Source organism: Spermophilus citellus, assembly GCF_964194105.1.
Source record: "Spermophilus citellus genome assembly, chromosome: 4".
In the NCBI taxonomy this organism is placed as follows: Eukaryota; Metazoa; Chordata; class Mammalia; order Rodentia; family Sciuridae; genus Spermophilus; species Spermophilus citellus.
In genome coordinates this window covers 21,261,708-21,277,443 of record NC_138185.1, presented here as the reverse complement: position 1 = coordinate 21,277,443, position 15,736 = coordinate 21,261,708, and the positions used below count along the sequence as shown (strand labels likewise).

The window sequence follows — 15,736 nt, the reverse complement described above, 5'->3', positions numbered from 1 at the left end:
CCACTCTCCTGCTTCTAGCCACCACCTTAAGTCTGCTGGTTGGACCACCAGTCTTATTTATTTTTCCACTTGAGATGCCATGAGGGGTTTCACTTTATTTTTACTTCAAAAGCAGCACCATAAAAATCCTTGATGATTAGAGCTCCAGCTGTCTTAAGTTGTTTGTCAAGGGATCAGTTACTCAAATCTCCTATGGAGGGAAACAATTTCAGGCGGGAAGCCATGGGAGCTGAGAAACACAAATGTCTCATCTCTGAAAACTTTCAGACTCCCTCCTGTTCATCGCCTGGCCTGCCCCTGCTCCCCATCCCCCAGCTCCACCATCTGCTCTCCAGAGAGCAGATCAAATTTTCAGGCTAAGGTACTCTGGCGCCAAGGACTCAGCCCCTCGGTGTTTCCCCCTGCCCCCCACCAACTCAGAAATCCAACACCATGGCCCAAATGGACTGCAGCCACATTAACCCACAAAGTAAAGTTTATAAAGCTTTATTAAACATTTCAAACAGCTGTGCAACGAACACACCAGAAATAAAAGCTCTACAACAGCAGTCCAAATATTTCACAAGTGTGGCCTCACAGTCCCATTCCCTAGATGGACTGCTTCCAGTTCTGTCCTCTGCCTGGCCTGCTTCCCTCCCTCCTCAGGCAAGAGAGAGGAATGGTTCTGACTCGAAGGACAACCATGCTGATCCCCAGTGGGCAGGGGCCAGGAGAAAGTCTTGTTTGCCAACACTTGTTACTGAAGTGCAGAGAAAGAAAAAAGCAAGTGACAGTCACAAAGTCTTCCTGTGTGTTCTTCATAACATACAGTCTACTTGCGCAGGAACGAAGAAGCTCCTGGCGGGAGGACGATGGCCACTGCTCCCCTGTGTCTTGTATGAATCACCTTGGAGTCCAGTGTGCTGGTCACTCTGCAATCCCCATGCTAAATAAAAACTGCAGCGGTACCTACTACATACAGCTAGCTACTGCTAAACCTCAAAATCAGAACACATTCGGTAAAGCTTCTTTAAAAGGAATACACACATGTATTTGCACTTACACACACACACACACACACACACACACACACACAGACACAGGGCACACTGAAAAATATCCAAACACCTATCAAGGGGATCATGGCTGCTATGAAACACACAGGAATGTTCCCATTCACTCAGCAGGGGACCACTAGCTCTACACAAACACACCATACCTCCATCCTGCAGAGCATGCACAGGAGACACAGGAGGCCCCCTCTCAGGATGCTGAGAAAGGCAGGAAGGAAGGGCAAAGGAAGCGAGGCTGGGCTGGAGAGCAGGAGCCCAGACACTCAGGTGAAAGAACAACCTCTATCTGTTGCTTCTCTCTTAAAAATGAAGCAGAGGAAACACTGGAGGTTTGTGGACAATGAACAGTCAAGACATGTTTCTGTCTAGCCTGCTGAAAAGGGGAAGGAGGATGAAAAAGCGAGGCTCTCGGGCATCAGCAATCTCTTCAAATTCGAGATAAGTGCAAAAATGAGCCCTGTCTTGAACAGGTGCTCCCAAAAAAAGGAAAGGGTGGAAGAGAACTAAAGGGAAAACAGGAGAAGGACTGAGGTGTCAGTAACATTCTGGGAAGGAGAGGAACCCTGACAAGGAGGGGTCACAGAGGTGACAAGGAGACTGGCATTTTATCTGCCCAGGGCAGTTGACTAGGATGGATGTAGACTCCTCGCTGTAATGAGGCGAGGGGAGAGGCCATCCTGCCAGCCGGGACCCAGATGGGGACAGAACACACACAATCACAAGACCACCCACGACTATAGGTCTCTACAATAAAAGCACAGGTCAGTGCCATTATTCACATTATAAGGATAAAACATCACAGGCCAAAAAGGCGCCGTCAGGAATGTGGTACCCGCAGGGCTGCGGGATTTGAAACTCCAATGCTTTATGACCTATGTCAATGCCTCCCCTCCCGTCTTCTGCTTCCGTAGAAAGCTAACAGGGCAGCTGTTAGGTGCCCACAACACCAGGGTCGTGTGCTGATTCTGGAAGCGGGGAATCCGAGCAGTGGTACAGGAAACAGTTTCCCCAGCAGCTATAGCAGATGAGGAACAGAGCTGCCAGGAAAACCAAGGCACAAATTGTGCAAGGCTTCCGCTCCAGGAGGAAGCTGAGCAGGTAGAAGCCCATGAACATGGAGTGGCTGAACCACAGGGCGGGGTTGAGGGGCTTGGGGATGAGGAGGACGGGCAGCAGCCACTGGAGGCAATACATGATCTCTGCCGGGCAGGGCCTTCGCCAAGGCTGCCGGGCACCGCTGCAGGAACCGACCTAATGGGAGCCAGTGGGCGCAGGCGGTTGCCCTCCGCTTTCTTCAACCCTCTCTCCAGGAGCTGAGCCGCTGTGCTCTCTGGCTGTCAGCCGGGGATCACCAAGGCAGCAGGGATCCTGAAGAGAAAAGTCAACACAACAGACAAACAGACAAAGAACAGACAGACAGACAAAAAAAAAAAAAAAAAAAAAAAAGAACAGGAACAGAATGTATACTTATTTGGGAAAATGGATCATGGTTAAAAACAGTTAAATGTGAATGCCCTTTCCTCCCCGCCCACCTGAGGAAGTTCTACTCCTCTCCAAGCCACCAGTTCAGGAAGCCTCCTGAGGTGTCTCCCTGGGGTTTCCACTGGGGAGGGGTCCCCCAGAGGGCTCTGGCACGGTCTGCACAGTGGACTGGCTTTGCCTGGGTCCTGCCCAGCAGAGATCATGTATCGACTCCTGGGGCTGCGGCCCGTCCTCAGAGGGCCCAGACCTCACAATACCGCCCTGTGGTTGCCACAGGACCTCCATGGGTTCCATACTGTGCCCCCATGTGGTAAAGAAGGGTTCTGTAGCTAGTCTCTCTCCCAGCACAGATGCTGAGCTGGAGCAACCAGTAAGTGGTGAGTTAAAGCAGTCAGCAGCATACTGCAGGACCAGTATGAGGGTGGGCAATGGATCCTTGAAGCTCTGGTCTGGGAAGCTACAGCAGTGGCTGGGCACCAAATATTTTAAGATGGCAGCTTGGGCTGGTCTTGTTTTTTTCAAACAGTCCAGTGTCATTTTGCCAAAACCAAACAACTTCTTCGAAAGTCGATGTAGGGAAAAGAATCACTATACTACTTCAACCAAACTGAACTCCCTTGGATCATTACGCCTCCATCTGCTGCTGGCATTGTACAGAACCTGACCTCCGTGAGCTTTTAATCAAAATTAATTTCCTATCCATGTAGGGGTGAGTGCCAGTTAGTCTCCATGCCAGGTAGCTTGTTGGAGAGAGGTGCTTTCCGCAGGCCAACCAGGCGCTGGGCCCCGCTGCACACCCAGTTTTGGTCTTCCCATGTACAAATGCAACATTCCGTGGAGGGAACCACCAGGCTGGTGCTCTAAGAGGGACCCGCAAAACCCACGCTCAACTAGGGAAGCACAAGACAAGCGCAGAGAGGGACTCGCTTCGCTATGAAACGGAGCTACCCAGCTACGGTAGCCCAAGCCTTGGCGGCTGTAGAGAAATCCGGCTCAGTGCTCCAGCCCTGTGGAACAAGGGATACAAAGACCCAAGCAAGCTGAGGCAGACCTACCAGGATCTGGGGGAGGGGTGCGGAAGGCAGAGATTGAAATGATCTGTCCTGCAGAAAACTCTTCCGAACACATTCCGACCCCTTCTCGGTAGAGCTCATTCCTTTCGCGCACACAAAGGGCGCCAATGCTTCTCTCTTCCCTCCCACAGAGTAGACACTATAGCTTTTGCGGTAAGAGTGCAGTGTCCTGGCCCGGGTCCCCACAGTAGCCACCGCCACTGCTGCAGATACCGATCTTCTCGCTACCATAAAAAGCGGGATGTCAAGAATCACCGAAGGATTCTTGCTCTGGGACTCCCATGAACCAGAGAACATTGTATATTAGGAGAGTGCTGAGCAGGGGCCTCCGATGCCATGACTCCTGGAAGGAGTATCTTTTTTTTGCTCTACCGGGCTGATGACCCCTCCCATAACTTAAGGTTTTCCACCAGTGCGGGAGGTACGTTCTGGCATAGCACTGGACATTGGGCTCAAATTTACAGGCCAGAGCTTAGAGAGAGGGGCGCCGCAACAGGAGGCTTGCATTCCCTACCCTTGCCCTCTACTCTACCCAGAGTTGTGACGCCCCTCCATTTTACACCGAAATTCAAAAGCGGGCATGGCGGAATCTTCTGGAAGGGGGCTAAGATGGGACTCAGGAGGCGGGGGTCAGTGTGAAAAGAGCAGATGGATTATTTTTTTCTCGCTTGGCGAATGAAGAGCGCCCCCCGCCACCCCTCCTCTTGGACAGCCCCCCCAAGCGCGCATGCGCAGTTAGGTGGCGGGAGGGTACTTAAGGCGCGGCCGCGGCCGCTGCGGCAGTACGCCCAACAGCGGACTCCGAGAGACCAGCAGATCTCGGCAAACCCTTGCTCTCTCGACTACCCTCTCGGGACTCTCGGAACCATGGCGGCAGTGGCAGCGGCCTCGGCTGAACTGCTCATCATCGGCTGGTACATCTTCCGCGTGCTGCTGCAGGTAAGCGTGTGGGAACTCCAGGTCGAAGAGGGCTCCTGGTGCGCGCATCCCGATCCCACAAACCCTGCGTCGCGATTGCCGCCTCCCGAACCCATCCTATCCCGACTGCCGCGATCCCTGTCCACCCAAGTGCCGCTGCGGCACCACGCGCCCCTCGCGGGTTCCCTGCGCCCACCTCCTCAGGCAGACCCTTCCCAGTGCGCCCGCGCCCAGCTGGGAACAAAGACTCGGGCGAGGCGGACGATCGCTGAGGCTTTTAGAGACCTACGTGGTAAGAGAAACCCGCTACACCCAGACTCGACCCGAGGAGGGAGGCGGGGCCCCCGCTTGTATGTTTCAAGACTTTATCGCTCGCCTAGCAAAAAAATTCCGTCTTAAAACAATTGCGCATTGCGGGGAAATTTTCTTTAAAAAATACACATAAACACACACATATATATATGCACATATATATATTTGCGCTTGCAGGGTTGGGACAAAAAGCAAGTTAGAAAAAGGCACTTCTCAGGGAAAAAAAAATCACTTCACAAAAGGAAACACCAAAAGAGAGAAAAAGTAACTAAAGGGAAAAATAGAGGAAAACGCGCATTGCAGGAAAAAAAAATCGTTCAAAAGCATTTGGTAGAAAAAAGCATTAGATAAAAAGCGCATTGCAGAAAAAAAAATCAGACAAAGGAGCTAACAGAAAAAACAAATGAATCGGACAAAAACACTTTGAATAAAACAATTAGAGGAAAAAGCCCTTCGCTGAAAAAAAAATGGAAGGGGAAAAAAGTGCTTCCAAAAAAGGACAAATCACTTTGTTGGAAAAAAAAAAGGCAAAAGTGCTTTGCATAAAATAAATCGGAAAAAAAAGCGCTTTGCCTATAAAATCATTTACCCGAAAAGCTCCCTTTGCAGGAAGAATTCCCTGCTAAAGGAATCTTTTGCCAAAGGAATCGCATATTTCCTTCAAGGTGTTCCTGGAATGCTGCATTTACTGGGTAGGATTCGCTTTTCGAAATCCTCCAGGGACACAGCCCATTGCGAGAAGTGAGGTATACCTAAGTTGTGGGTCCAATCAGCTTGCCGCCATGCAGCTCTCAGCACAGTTGGAAAAGCTCCAGCTGCCCTGACTCGTGGACAAGCTGCGCCCGCGCCCGCCTCTCCAGCCTATGCTGGGCAGGCGGGCGGGGCAGGGGGTGGGGCGCGGGTGGGCACGGCAGCACCAGACACACTGCGGGTACCCTCTATTAAGGGTGGATCCTGGGTCTCTCACCGCAGGTGTTCAGGTACTCCCTGCAGAAGCTGGCGTACACGGTGTCCCGGACCGGGCGGCAGGTGCTGGGGGAGCGCCGGCAGCGAGCCCCCAACTGAGGCCGCAGCTCCCAGCCCTGGGCGGCCGTATCATCAGGTGCTCCTGTGCAGCTCAACCAGCATGGGAGCCAGCGCCGCGCAGGAATGGGGGGTCCCCTGTGCTCCCTCGCCAGAGGAGCACTTGCCAAGGTCAGTGAGGGGCTGGTAGGCCCCCGGAGAAGCAGCACCGACCATTTCGACAATACTAGATCCCTTCCCAACCCATTTGCACCTGCCCCTCTGCAGGTGGGGTGGGGATTGAGAGGGGTGGGGGGAGCAGACCCCCGAGATCTGGGCGTAGGCATCACATTCTGATCTGGACCAAGTCGGGACAGCACTATCCAAGCCCCGGAGCTCCGGCCATGCCAACAGGCCCCACCAAGGCGATCCAAACACAACACCAGCCAGCAGAATGGACATTCCAACAGCACCAGCTGAAGCCCTGAATCTCAATGCAGCAGAGGAGGCGCCAACTGTGTTGCGAGTGGCGGGACTGGAGGGCATGGGCAGTGAAGGAGGGGGGTTAAGAAACAGAGTGGGGCCCTCTCACCGTCCCTTGCCTACAGTGTGCCTGCGGGAGCATTCCAGCCCTGCTGCCTCTGCTCCCTCCATTCCTCTTTTCTCCTCACTGACTCCCAAGCCCATCCTATCCCCACAAAATGTGTCACTTAATTTGGACCTATACAACCAATAAAAGAATCCCATCTTTGTACTAAACTTCTTCTCCGAGCCCCCTGCCCCTCACTGATCTTGCTTTCCCAGGTCTCACGCAGTTGTGGTCAATATTGTGGTAATCGCTAATTGTACTGATTGTTTAGGTGTGCGTTAGTTGTGTCTCCCCAGCTAGATTGTAAGCTCCTGGAGGACAGGGACCGCCTCTACAAAAAATAAAAAAACAGTACCTCCCCCAACTCGCACAGTGTCCTAGGACCCTGCGGGTCGGTGGAGGCGCACCAAAAGATGTCTCTTGTGGCTTATTTTGCGGGGGGTACACACTTTGCTAAGGCTGGGCCAATGTGCCCACTGTGGTGTGGGCCCACTGTCCTGAGATAAAGGACTATGCCCCTCCCCAAAGAGGAAAGTTGACATCTTTACTTGTGGTCCCAGAATAAGGGACCACTTCCCCCTCCCCAGAGGGGTGGGAGCCTTCACCTGCGGTGCTGGAATAAGAGCCCACCACAGGATATCACTTTGGCAGAAGGGGGAAAAAGTGGGAGTAACACTCAAAATGGGGTACTGAGGCCCAAGGGGATGATTTCAGACACAAAGCTACACTCCAGACTCTATTCAGGGGCCCCAAGGAAATACGCACTGGGCAGGGTGGACCCTGGCTTAGGCAATGAGGATGGGATAGGAGGTGTGGTATGGGGCCTCCTTCCCCCAGCTTAATGTTCCAAGGCCGTCCATCCTAACCTTGATATTCCCTAGGGTCTCCCCACCTCCAACCCCACTCCAGAAACCTCTCCCCTGCTCTCTCCCCCCATTGCCGGGTTCCCATCCCTCCCACCCCCCCAGCATTGGCCTCTCTATCCCTAAGGGTTGCTTACCAGGTCCCTGGCCCTGGACTCTTCCCTGCCATCAACCAGGACGGGTGGGCTGGCTGCTCTGCTCCCCTCACTCCTCAGCGAGTCAGGACTCCTTTTACTGACTCAGTTGGTCAGCTGACTGCCTCACCAACTGGCCCCACCACCTGTTCAGCTTCATCTCTAGTTTTATCCATTCCTGTCACTACACACCTGTTCCTGGGTCAGCACCAAGGGAGTTGGAAGGCCATAAATCTCTTCTGCCACTTCCTCAAATCCCTTAGTCACAGTTGTTACAAACATGCTGGAGCACAAAGCACCTTGCCCTCTTGAATCTGATGTTTCCCTTCCCTAAACAAGTCTCTTATGTTCCTCGGTCCAATCACCAGCATCTCTGAAGACCCTATAACTTCACTCAGCATCAGAGAACTGTGTGGGATCTTGGTCTGGTCTTGGCTTAGCCATCAATTAAATCATCCTAGGGCACCCAGCCAGGTCCCTCTCACCCCTCATGTTTAATTCCCCTCTGGAAGAGTTCCTCTAAGATCCTGTTGACCCACATACATTAGAAACATTCTGCCAAAGCAGCAATCGGGACTCAGGTGGGATGGCAATGATAAACTCTATCTTCCTTAACTGGGTGGCTATATCTACTACCATGGCCTGAAGGTAAAGCAGGTCTCCTCTTATCCAAGGGTGACTCTTTAGCAGGCAAGGCCCACACCTCCCTCCTGAAGCCTATATTTTAACCGGCCTCAAGACAAGGAGCTTCCGTGGTTTTTCCACACTAAACCCAAGGAAACAGGCACATATTTCAACATGTGTTCTCAATGAAGGCTGACCCTTCCCTCACAGCCTTCGGGGTGTGCTACTGCCCCACTGCCCCAGATGCTCTAACCTCAGTTCAAGTTAGACAACAGCTGAGTTCACAGAAGGAATCCAAAGCAGTATGGAAGGGCCTGTCAACTCTGGACATAGCATTTCCTGTGCTCCTCCCCTCCAGAAGGCAGGGTACTGCTGGTAACCCCAGGGCTTTCCAGATGATCTTGGCAAAGCCCTTTCCTCCATCCATCTTTCAGCAGGGCTCGGAGTGTATGTACTAGGATGATAGATTCTGGGCAAGGACTGCCCTGGTGGGCTGCATCCCTTTCGTCCCCACTCTCAAACTTAACCAGCAAATTTAACCAACTAGAGGACAAAAGGAATGCATTGACTTTCCATCCCCATGCAATGACTAGAAGTCTGATCCAAACACATCTTGTTTATAAAATGTTTTTCACAAGATATATCAAAAAAATTTTTTATTCTCACAGAGCAAAAGGATATTTGGTTTTATTGCAAAGCCCTGAGTACATAAAGCTAAATGTCCCCTTTCCCTAAACCATTCCTCCCTAACCCCCCACCTCCCAACTTTGTTCCTACAAGGCCAAGAAAAGAGAATTGTGAGATCGGAATGGCTTCGTGGGACGCCAGCAACAGGTCAGAGTCCCACACCTTGGGTCGAATACCTGAAAAGGATGTCAAGTTTTCTTAGACCAACAAGGTGAAGTTGGGACAGCCTGGGGGATGGTACCAAAACTTCAAGAATTTGAGTGCTATGTGACACTTGATACCTCTATCTTTGAAGCACCTGAGTTGTGACTGAAGGAAGGAATAGCTGTTATGGGGGAAAGGCTAGAGAAGGGACAAGTTTCTGGAGTTTCAACTATAGAACCAGCAACAGTTTAGTACACATGGCTGGATGGGGGAGCAATTGTGCTGTAAGCCATTTACTAGATTCTATTTTCAAACTTGTTTCTCCTCAGAAACAAACACCCCAGGGGGAGAGTCTGAATATGCATTTAATTCCCTCCAGAGATTTACATGTGTGTACACATATGTGCACACACTAGTATAAAAACAGTCTCTTTTTCTGGGGTGACCTCTTTCTCCATATGCCCCTGAGACCCGTTACTATCTCTTCTGAGAATGATCCCCTTTATTCTCCCCACTTCCCCTCCTACAGGATCCAGATTCCTGAGTATGCTGAGAGCAGGAAGTCAGAGTGGCAGGCAACACATGGCCTTTGGTATATCACAAAGTGACAGGTCTGAAATGGAATGCATGTATGTCAAAGACAGGAGAACAAAAACAAACAACAACAAAAAAGGACAGCCTAAGCTGGATTCCTCTTTGAAAAAACATTACAGAAGGGAGAAAAAAAAAAAAGCTTTCACTCTTTTGGCAGCAATTCTAAGAAGACCAACTTCAGATACAGAATTGATCTAGTCACTGGAAATTGAACAGGTTTCCAGCAATGAGCCTTCTAAGAGATTTGCTTGCTGTCAATTAATCTCTGATTCAAAACAATTAAGATCGAACACTTGGCGGTAGCACTGAATCGGAAACTTTTTTTTTTTTTTTGGTCTTGGCTTTGGTGTTGCCGTCCAGAAGGCTGACAGGATGGCTGGACCGTGTCAGGCAGGGCGGAGAAGCCGTCCCCAACACACCAGTTCCCTGAAAGGGACAAAAGACGATCCGAACCTATAAACAGAAAGGCAGTTTCTTTCCTAGGGCAGACCCCAGTTTCCCAGCGTTTATTATGGAAAAGGCCTGGAAGGAAACCGAAGCCAGTCTGGAAGGAGGAAGGGAAAAGCAACGGTCCCCATCCCCCCATTCTTCCTTTCCAGGCCAGGAGTGTGCCAGGCATTCCGTTCCTTCAGCTGCCCTTGAGGGCCACTCCCCATGCACTGGAAGAAAGGGAACGAACGTCCAGACTCGATGTGAAGTTAGAGGGGATGAGAAGCGCCCGCGACCCGAAGCAAAGCGTCCACCTACCACCCGACACCAAAGCGGGACCCGGGGGCCTCACCCACCCCATGCCCCTTCTGATTAAAAAAAAAAAAAAGGCAACTGAAGTGGCGGGGAAAGAGTGACAGGCCCCCCTCAAGTTGGCCCCCTGCCTGGGTCCCAGGGCGAAGAGGTAGTGGTTGCTCTCCCCAGTCCTGCCTGCCCCATCCCGGGAGGGCGCTGACCTTGGAGGCCCGAGCGAGAACCCAGGAGCCCGTTGACCCACCCTCGGGCCGGGAAGGGACCCTCCAGGCCCAGGCCGGAGCGAAGCAGGGCAACCACCCGACGCCGGACAGGGGTGCCCCCACCCCCGGGCACGCGGAAGGAAAACCCAATGAGGGACCTAGCGACGCCTAAGGTGACCCCGAGGGGACAACATGGCGGCGCGGCCGCAAGGAGGTCCTCTCATTTCGCTCCCCGCGGGCAGACGCCACGGTACCTGCGAGCCCTGCCATGGCGCCGCCGCCACTGTCGCCGTCGCTGCCGCAGCCTGCCTCCACCTCAGCTCTCCACCAACGCCGCAGAAGCTGGGGAGACGCCCCCTTCGTCTTCTAGTCGAGCCGGACGAGGACCCCTCGCGGGATCGAGCTCCCCACGGCGGACGCCTGATCCTATGGCCCCACATGAGACCACCTTCGCCGGGCCCTCCCCCAATTTCCGCCACAGACAACGCTTTGAAGGACTCCTATGTACTTTTAAGAAATTATGGGGTGCCGGGTTCTTCAGGACCGAAGAATTTTTAATCAGGCGAAGGCTGGGGAGCCCCAAATCACGGGTCCGTGGTCCCCTCATGCATATGCAGCAGATTGTGATCTTCACTCGTAGAGAGCCGAGCGGGCGTGGCTTAGTTCTCCTGGCGAGCCGTGTCGTGGCGGGTTTGCTCCTGCAGCCGTGGACTCTGGGCTCACAGTCCGGAGTGTGTGTGCTTCCAGGCGCACAGTCCGGCCCCGCGCCTGCCTTTCCACAAGGGCAGAGACCCCCCGCTCAGAACTTGGAGCCTGCTCCTCCCCTCGCCCTGGACCTTGGGCAGGCGAGCCACCCGCCCACCCCAACGCCCAGCTTCCTCAAGTCGATGAAATGCCAACCTCAGGGTTTTTATGGGCCCCGAATGAGTCAGTATGTTCATATATTAGCTGATTAGGCACATTCCTGAGTGCCTACTATGTGCAAGCGCAGTGTTAAAGGCAAAGAGGTAGAGAGAGTACCAGGGCTCTGGTCCTGACCTCTGTGTGCTGCCAGTCTAATGGGTAAGAGTGTTGGGGGCAGGGGTGGGGGAGGAAACACAGTTATCAAATAATCACTATATACCGATAAGTTTAATCAAATCAGTACATAATTATACACCAGGGGAAGTGATGTAAGGAAAAGCAGAGTGTTGTGAAAGTGAATAGGGTCCTAATGTAGGGTGGGGGATGAAGACTGAGCCTCCTTGGGAAGATGGCATTTAAGCCAAGAGACCAAGAATGATCAGGAGTTGTGCTGGCCAAGAGAGAAAGGGAAATTTTTCTAGATAGAAGGAACAACTTGTCCCAGACACGAAGGTGGGAAGGAAGGAACACAGGGAGTGTAAGGAGTAAGGCAGGTAGTGCCACACAATGGATTTGCATTTTATCTTGTGAGGAACAAAAAGAGGGGAGCCGGGCACTGGGGCGCATGCATGTAATCCCAGTGGCTCTGGAGGCTGAGGCAGGAAGATTGCAATTTCAAAGCCAGCCTCAGCAAAAGCAAGGTGCTAAGCAACTCAGACCCTGTCTCTAAATAAAATACAAAATAGGGCTGGGGATGGGGCTCAGTGGTTGAGTGCCCCCGAGTTCAATCTCTGGTACGCCCCCTCCCCCACAAAAAAGAAGAGGGGAAGCTAAGCACTGGCAAGGATCTGGAGCAATTTGCAGTTCATCAACACGTTGCTGGTGGCAGAGAAAGTTGGTCCAACTCCTGCACAAAACTGTCAGTCTACTAAATCTACACATGCATGTATGCTATGACCTAGAATTGCCACTTCTAGGTATTTACCCTAGAGAAATGAGCCACTTAAGTCTACACAAAGACTTGTGCAAGAACGTTCACAGAACATAAATTCATGCCAAGTGTTGCCACACACGCTGTAATCCTAGCAACTTGGGAGCCTGAGGAAGGGATCGCAAATTTGGAGCCAGCCTTGGCAATTTAGCAAGAATCTGTCTCAAGATAAAAAATAAAAAAGGACTGGGGATGTGGCTCAGTGGTTAAGCATCCCTGGGTTCATTCCCCCGCACCAAAGGGGGAAAAAGTCATAGCTCCACTGGTCTGGAAATACCCCACTGTTCATTAGCAGGAGAACAGATCAACAAATGGTGTCTTGTTTTTCGAATGGAATATAGTTGGCCCTCTGTCCACAGGTTCTGCTTCTGAAGTTTCAGCTAACATCTGGTTAAAAATATTTGGGGAAAAACTGCATCAAAATTCTATCTGAATAGACTGTTACCATCAGTCTAGAAAGTTCCCTCATACCTCACTCACCCTGGCACACACCTGTAATCCCAGCAATTTTTTTTTTTGATGTTCATCCATTTTGTTATGTGTATCAAAACTTTGCTCCTTTTTCAAGCGGTAGTATTCCATGAATATATATTCATTGGTTCCCCTCTCCCCAGTTTGTGTGTTATAAAAAAAAGCTGTTATGAATATTCCTGCATTAAAAAATTCCATCTGAACTGAACATGTACAGAATTTCTCATCATAATTCCCTAAACAATACAGTATAACAGCTGTTTACAAAGCATTTACATTGTATTGGATATCATTCTTCACCCAGAGCTGATTGAAGATAAACAGGAGAATGTAGGTGCAGTGATGCACGCTTTAATCTCAGCTACCCAGGAGGCGGAGGCAGGAGGGTCATAAGCTCAAGGCCAGCCTCAGTAACTTAGTGAGACCCAATCTCAAAATGAGAATTAAAAAGGGCTGGGGGCACCTGGGGATAGAGCTCAGTTGGTAGAGTGTTTGCCTCACATGCGCAAGGCCCTGGGATCAATCCCCAGTACCACCAAAAGATAACAAGGGCCTGGGGTGTAGCTCTATGGTAGAAAACCCCTGGGTTCAATCCCCAGTAATACTAAATAAATAGAGAAACAAAACATACAGGAGAATTTGGGGAAGTTATATATAAATACTATTTCATTTTATATAAGAGACTTGAGCATTTTTGTATCTTCAGGGTGCCTTGGAACCAATCCCCTTTGGCTATGAGGGACAAGCATACTGTGTTCTGTGTATGAAAGGACAATCTCGGTGTCTATGCAGCACCATGGATGAATCTGGCAAAGAATATGCAAGCTAAAAGAAGCCAGACCCCAAAAGCAGTACATGCTATTTGAGTCTGTTCATATAAAGTTCAAGGGCAGGCAAAACCAATCTATGTTGATTGCAATCAAAATAGTGGTGACCAGGGTCAGGAGGGGAGTAGCGAAGGAAAGGAGCAAGAGAGACTTTGTAAGGTGCTGGAAAAGAACTCTTCTTAGACCTGTTGGTGATCATGTGTAAGAGCTTATCAAGCCAACTGTAAGGCCAGGAGCTTTATGTATGTTCTATCCCAAGAAAAAATACTGAATATAGGAGGGGTCTTACCATTCCAGGGCTCACGATACAGCTGCTGAGCAAGGGTCAGGCCTGTGTCGCGGGGGACCTGTCGTCCGGTACCTTTATGCCAGGACGGGTTATTGCAAGGTCTCTGTGGCCAGCCTTTTCCTTGGGGCTCCAGAAAGTTGGAGAAGAGAAAGCAGAATTACCCCCTGCCCCCAGAGCTGGCTCCTCAGCAACCCCTTTCCTCTCTGTCCACAAACCTGTGCTGTTTTCAGGCTCAGTTCCAGGTGGTGAACTGACACCAGCCCGGGCTCTGGGAGCTTCAGAGTCCTGGCCAGTCTTCCCGCTCTCCCCAGCCTGCCCCTCCCTGGATGCTGACTCATGCTTCCCAAGCCTTGCCCTTTCCTCCAATATCCTCCTTGGGGACATTTTCTGTCCCCATTACCAAAGTTTGGTCCCAGCCACCAGCCTCCTCTCCGTGCTCTCTGCCTCCTGTCTCACCCAGAACCCTCCTCCTCCTCTCAGCAGCCATTTCTAAAACAATCCCCTCGTGCTTCCTCTGGAGGGGTGGTACCCCTCCTCTGACTTTAGCTGTCCAGATTCTCTCCCGTCTTCAAAGCCTCAGATCAAAGGCCACCTCCTCCAGGAAGCCATCACATTCAATCAGCAAATATTAATGGGCACCTAAAATATGCCAGGCCCTGTGGCAACCACGGAGGACCCAGGGGAGAAGACAGATGCACCTGCGCCCTGGAGAGACGGGCAGTTAGGCAGTGCCAGGGCCCGTGTGCTTCCTGGGGCGCTGACCTCACTGCGCTGTTAGCTCCTCAAGGAGGGGGCTCATTTTGGGGTCTGGCAGGGAGGGGAAGGCTGTAACTGCTGAGTGACCGAGTGAGTGAATGATGAAAGGCGAGATGAAGGGCTCCTCCCTCCCTTATTTGTTCTCCAAACTTCAGGTTTAGCTGGGTTGAGAGACACAGGACGAGAAGGCAAATGTGGCACCAACTGATGAAGAATCCGGTGACAGGTCACGAGTGGGACCACCTTTTGCGAAATCACAAAACCTACCATCCTCTACTGTCACTGTTTGACAAGTCCTTTTTCTGAAATAGTCTTCATCCCTTCCTTCCTCTTTCCTCCTTTCCTCCCTTCTTTCTTTTTTCTGTTGTGCTGGAGGTGGAACCCAGGGCCTGTTCAGGCTAGGCAAGTGCTCTACCATAGACTCAGGAGCTTCGACCTGTGTAATGAAACAACTGTTAAATGTTAAAGCACCAAAGAAACTGTGTGTGATCAAAAGATCTCCAATAAGCCAAGGGCAGTGGTGCACTCCTACAATCCCAGCTACTTGAGAGACTGAGACTGGAGTTCAAGTTCAAGGCCAGCCTGGGCAAGTTAGTGAGACCCTGTCTCAAAAAGAGCTGGGGATGTAGCTCAGTGGGACTCTCTGGGTTCAATCCTCAGTACTGCCTTCCCCCCAATTTTTAAAAATGTAATAAGAAACATTATTACTAAGGTGACCAAAGAATGAAGATCTGGGATGGCACAGACTGTAGCCATAATGGATTTGTTCCCATTCCGCATTTACTAGCTGTGTCTCCTTGAGCAAAACTTAACCTCTCTGTGCCTCACTTTGCCATCTGTAAATGAAAAGAGCATGAGATCCTATCTGATATGGTTGCTTGTGGGGATTCAATGAGTTCACATTTTAAAGTGCTTAAAAGAGCAGCTGTCATAACACCCACAGTTACTCATTATCACATATAAAATGGGCTGTTCCAGGAGTTGGATGTCCTCTGGGACCGAGGTAGGAGTCCTGGTCAGGAAGGCCCCTGTCTTGATTCATTTTCTGCTGCTGTATCTAAATACCCAGATGGGTTCACTCCACGTCAGAAGCTCTGCATGGCCGGCAGAGCAAGCCCAGGTTTCTCTTCCTCTTCTTACA

At 51.1% G+C, this 15,736-nt stretch overlaps 2 protein-coding genes across 5 annotated transcripts; one reads left to right on the top strand and one right to left on the bottom strand.

Annotated features, from left to right (window-relative positions):
* Nucleotides 1-470: 470 nt before the first annotated feature.
* Nucleotides 471-14,035, bottom strand: BLCAP (BLCAP apoptosis inducing factor). Of its 2 annotated transcripts, XR_014021469.1 has the most exons (3): nt 13,840-14,035; nt 10,673-11,186; nt 2,244-2,420 (listed from the first exon to the last, which is right to left on the bottom strand). XR_014021469.1 is itself a non-coding variant. In XM_081290111.1 (2 exons), the coding sequence occupies exon 2, from the start codon at nt 2,244-2,246 to the stop codon at nt 1,983-1,985; it is 264 nt and encodes an 87-aa protein (XP_081146237.1). In that variant the 5' UTR covers nt 2,247-2,420; nt 10,673-11,019; the 3' UTR covers nt 471-1,982. The 2 variants fall into 2 exon arrangements, 1 of the variants encoding a protein (XP_081146237.1); XM_081290111.1 differs by lacking the exon at nt 13,840-14,035 and having other exon boundaries at nt 471-2,420; nt 10,673-11,019.
* NNAT (neuronatin) lies at nt 3,591-6,840 on the top strand. Of its 3 annotated transcripts, none has more exons than XM_081290109.1 (3): nt 3,591-4,546; nt 5,503-5,578; nt 5,810-6,840. In XM_081290109.1, exons 1-3 carry the CDS (start codon nt 4,256-4,258, stop codon nt 6,037-6,039), a joined length of 597 nt encoding a protein of 198 aa, XP_081146235.1. In that variant the 5' UTR covers nt 3,591-4,255; the 3' UTR covers nt 6,040-6,840. The 3 variants fall into 3 exon arrangements, with proteins under 3 accessions (XP_081146235.1, XP_081146233.1, XP_081146234.1); XM_081290107.1 differs by having other exon boundaries at nt 5,503-5,583; XM_081290108.1 differs by lacking the exon at nt 5,503-5,578.
* Nucleotides 14,036-15,736: the final 1,701 nt, after the last annotated feature.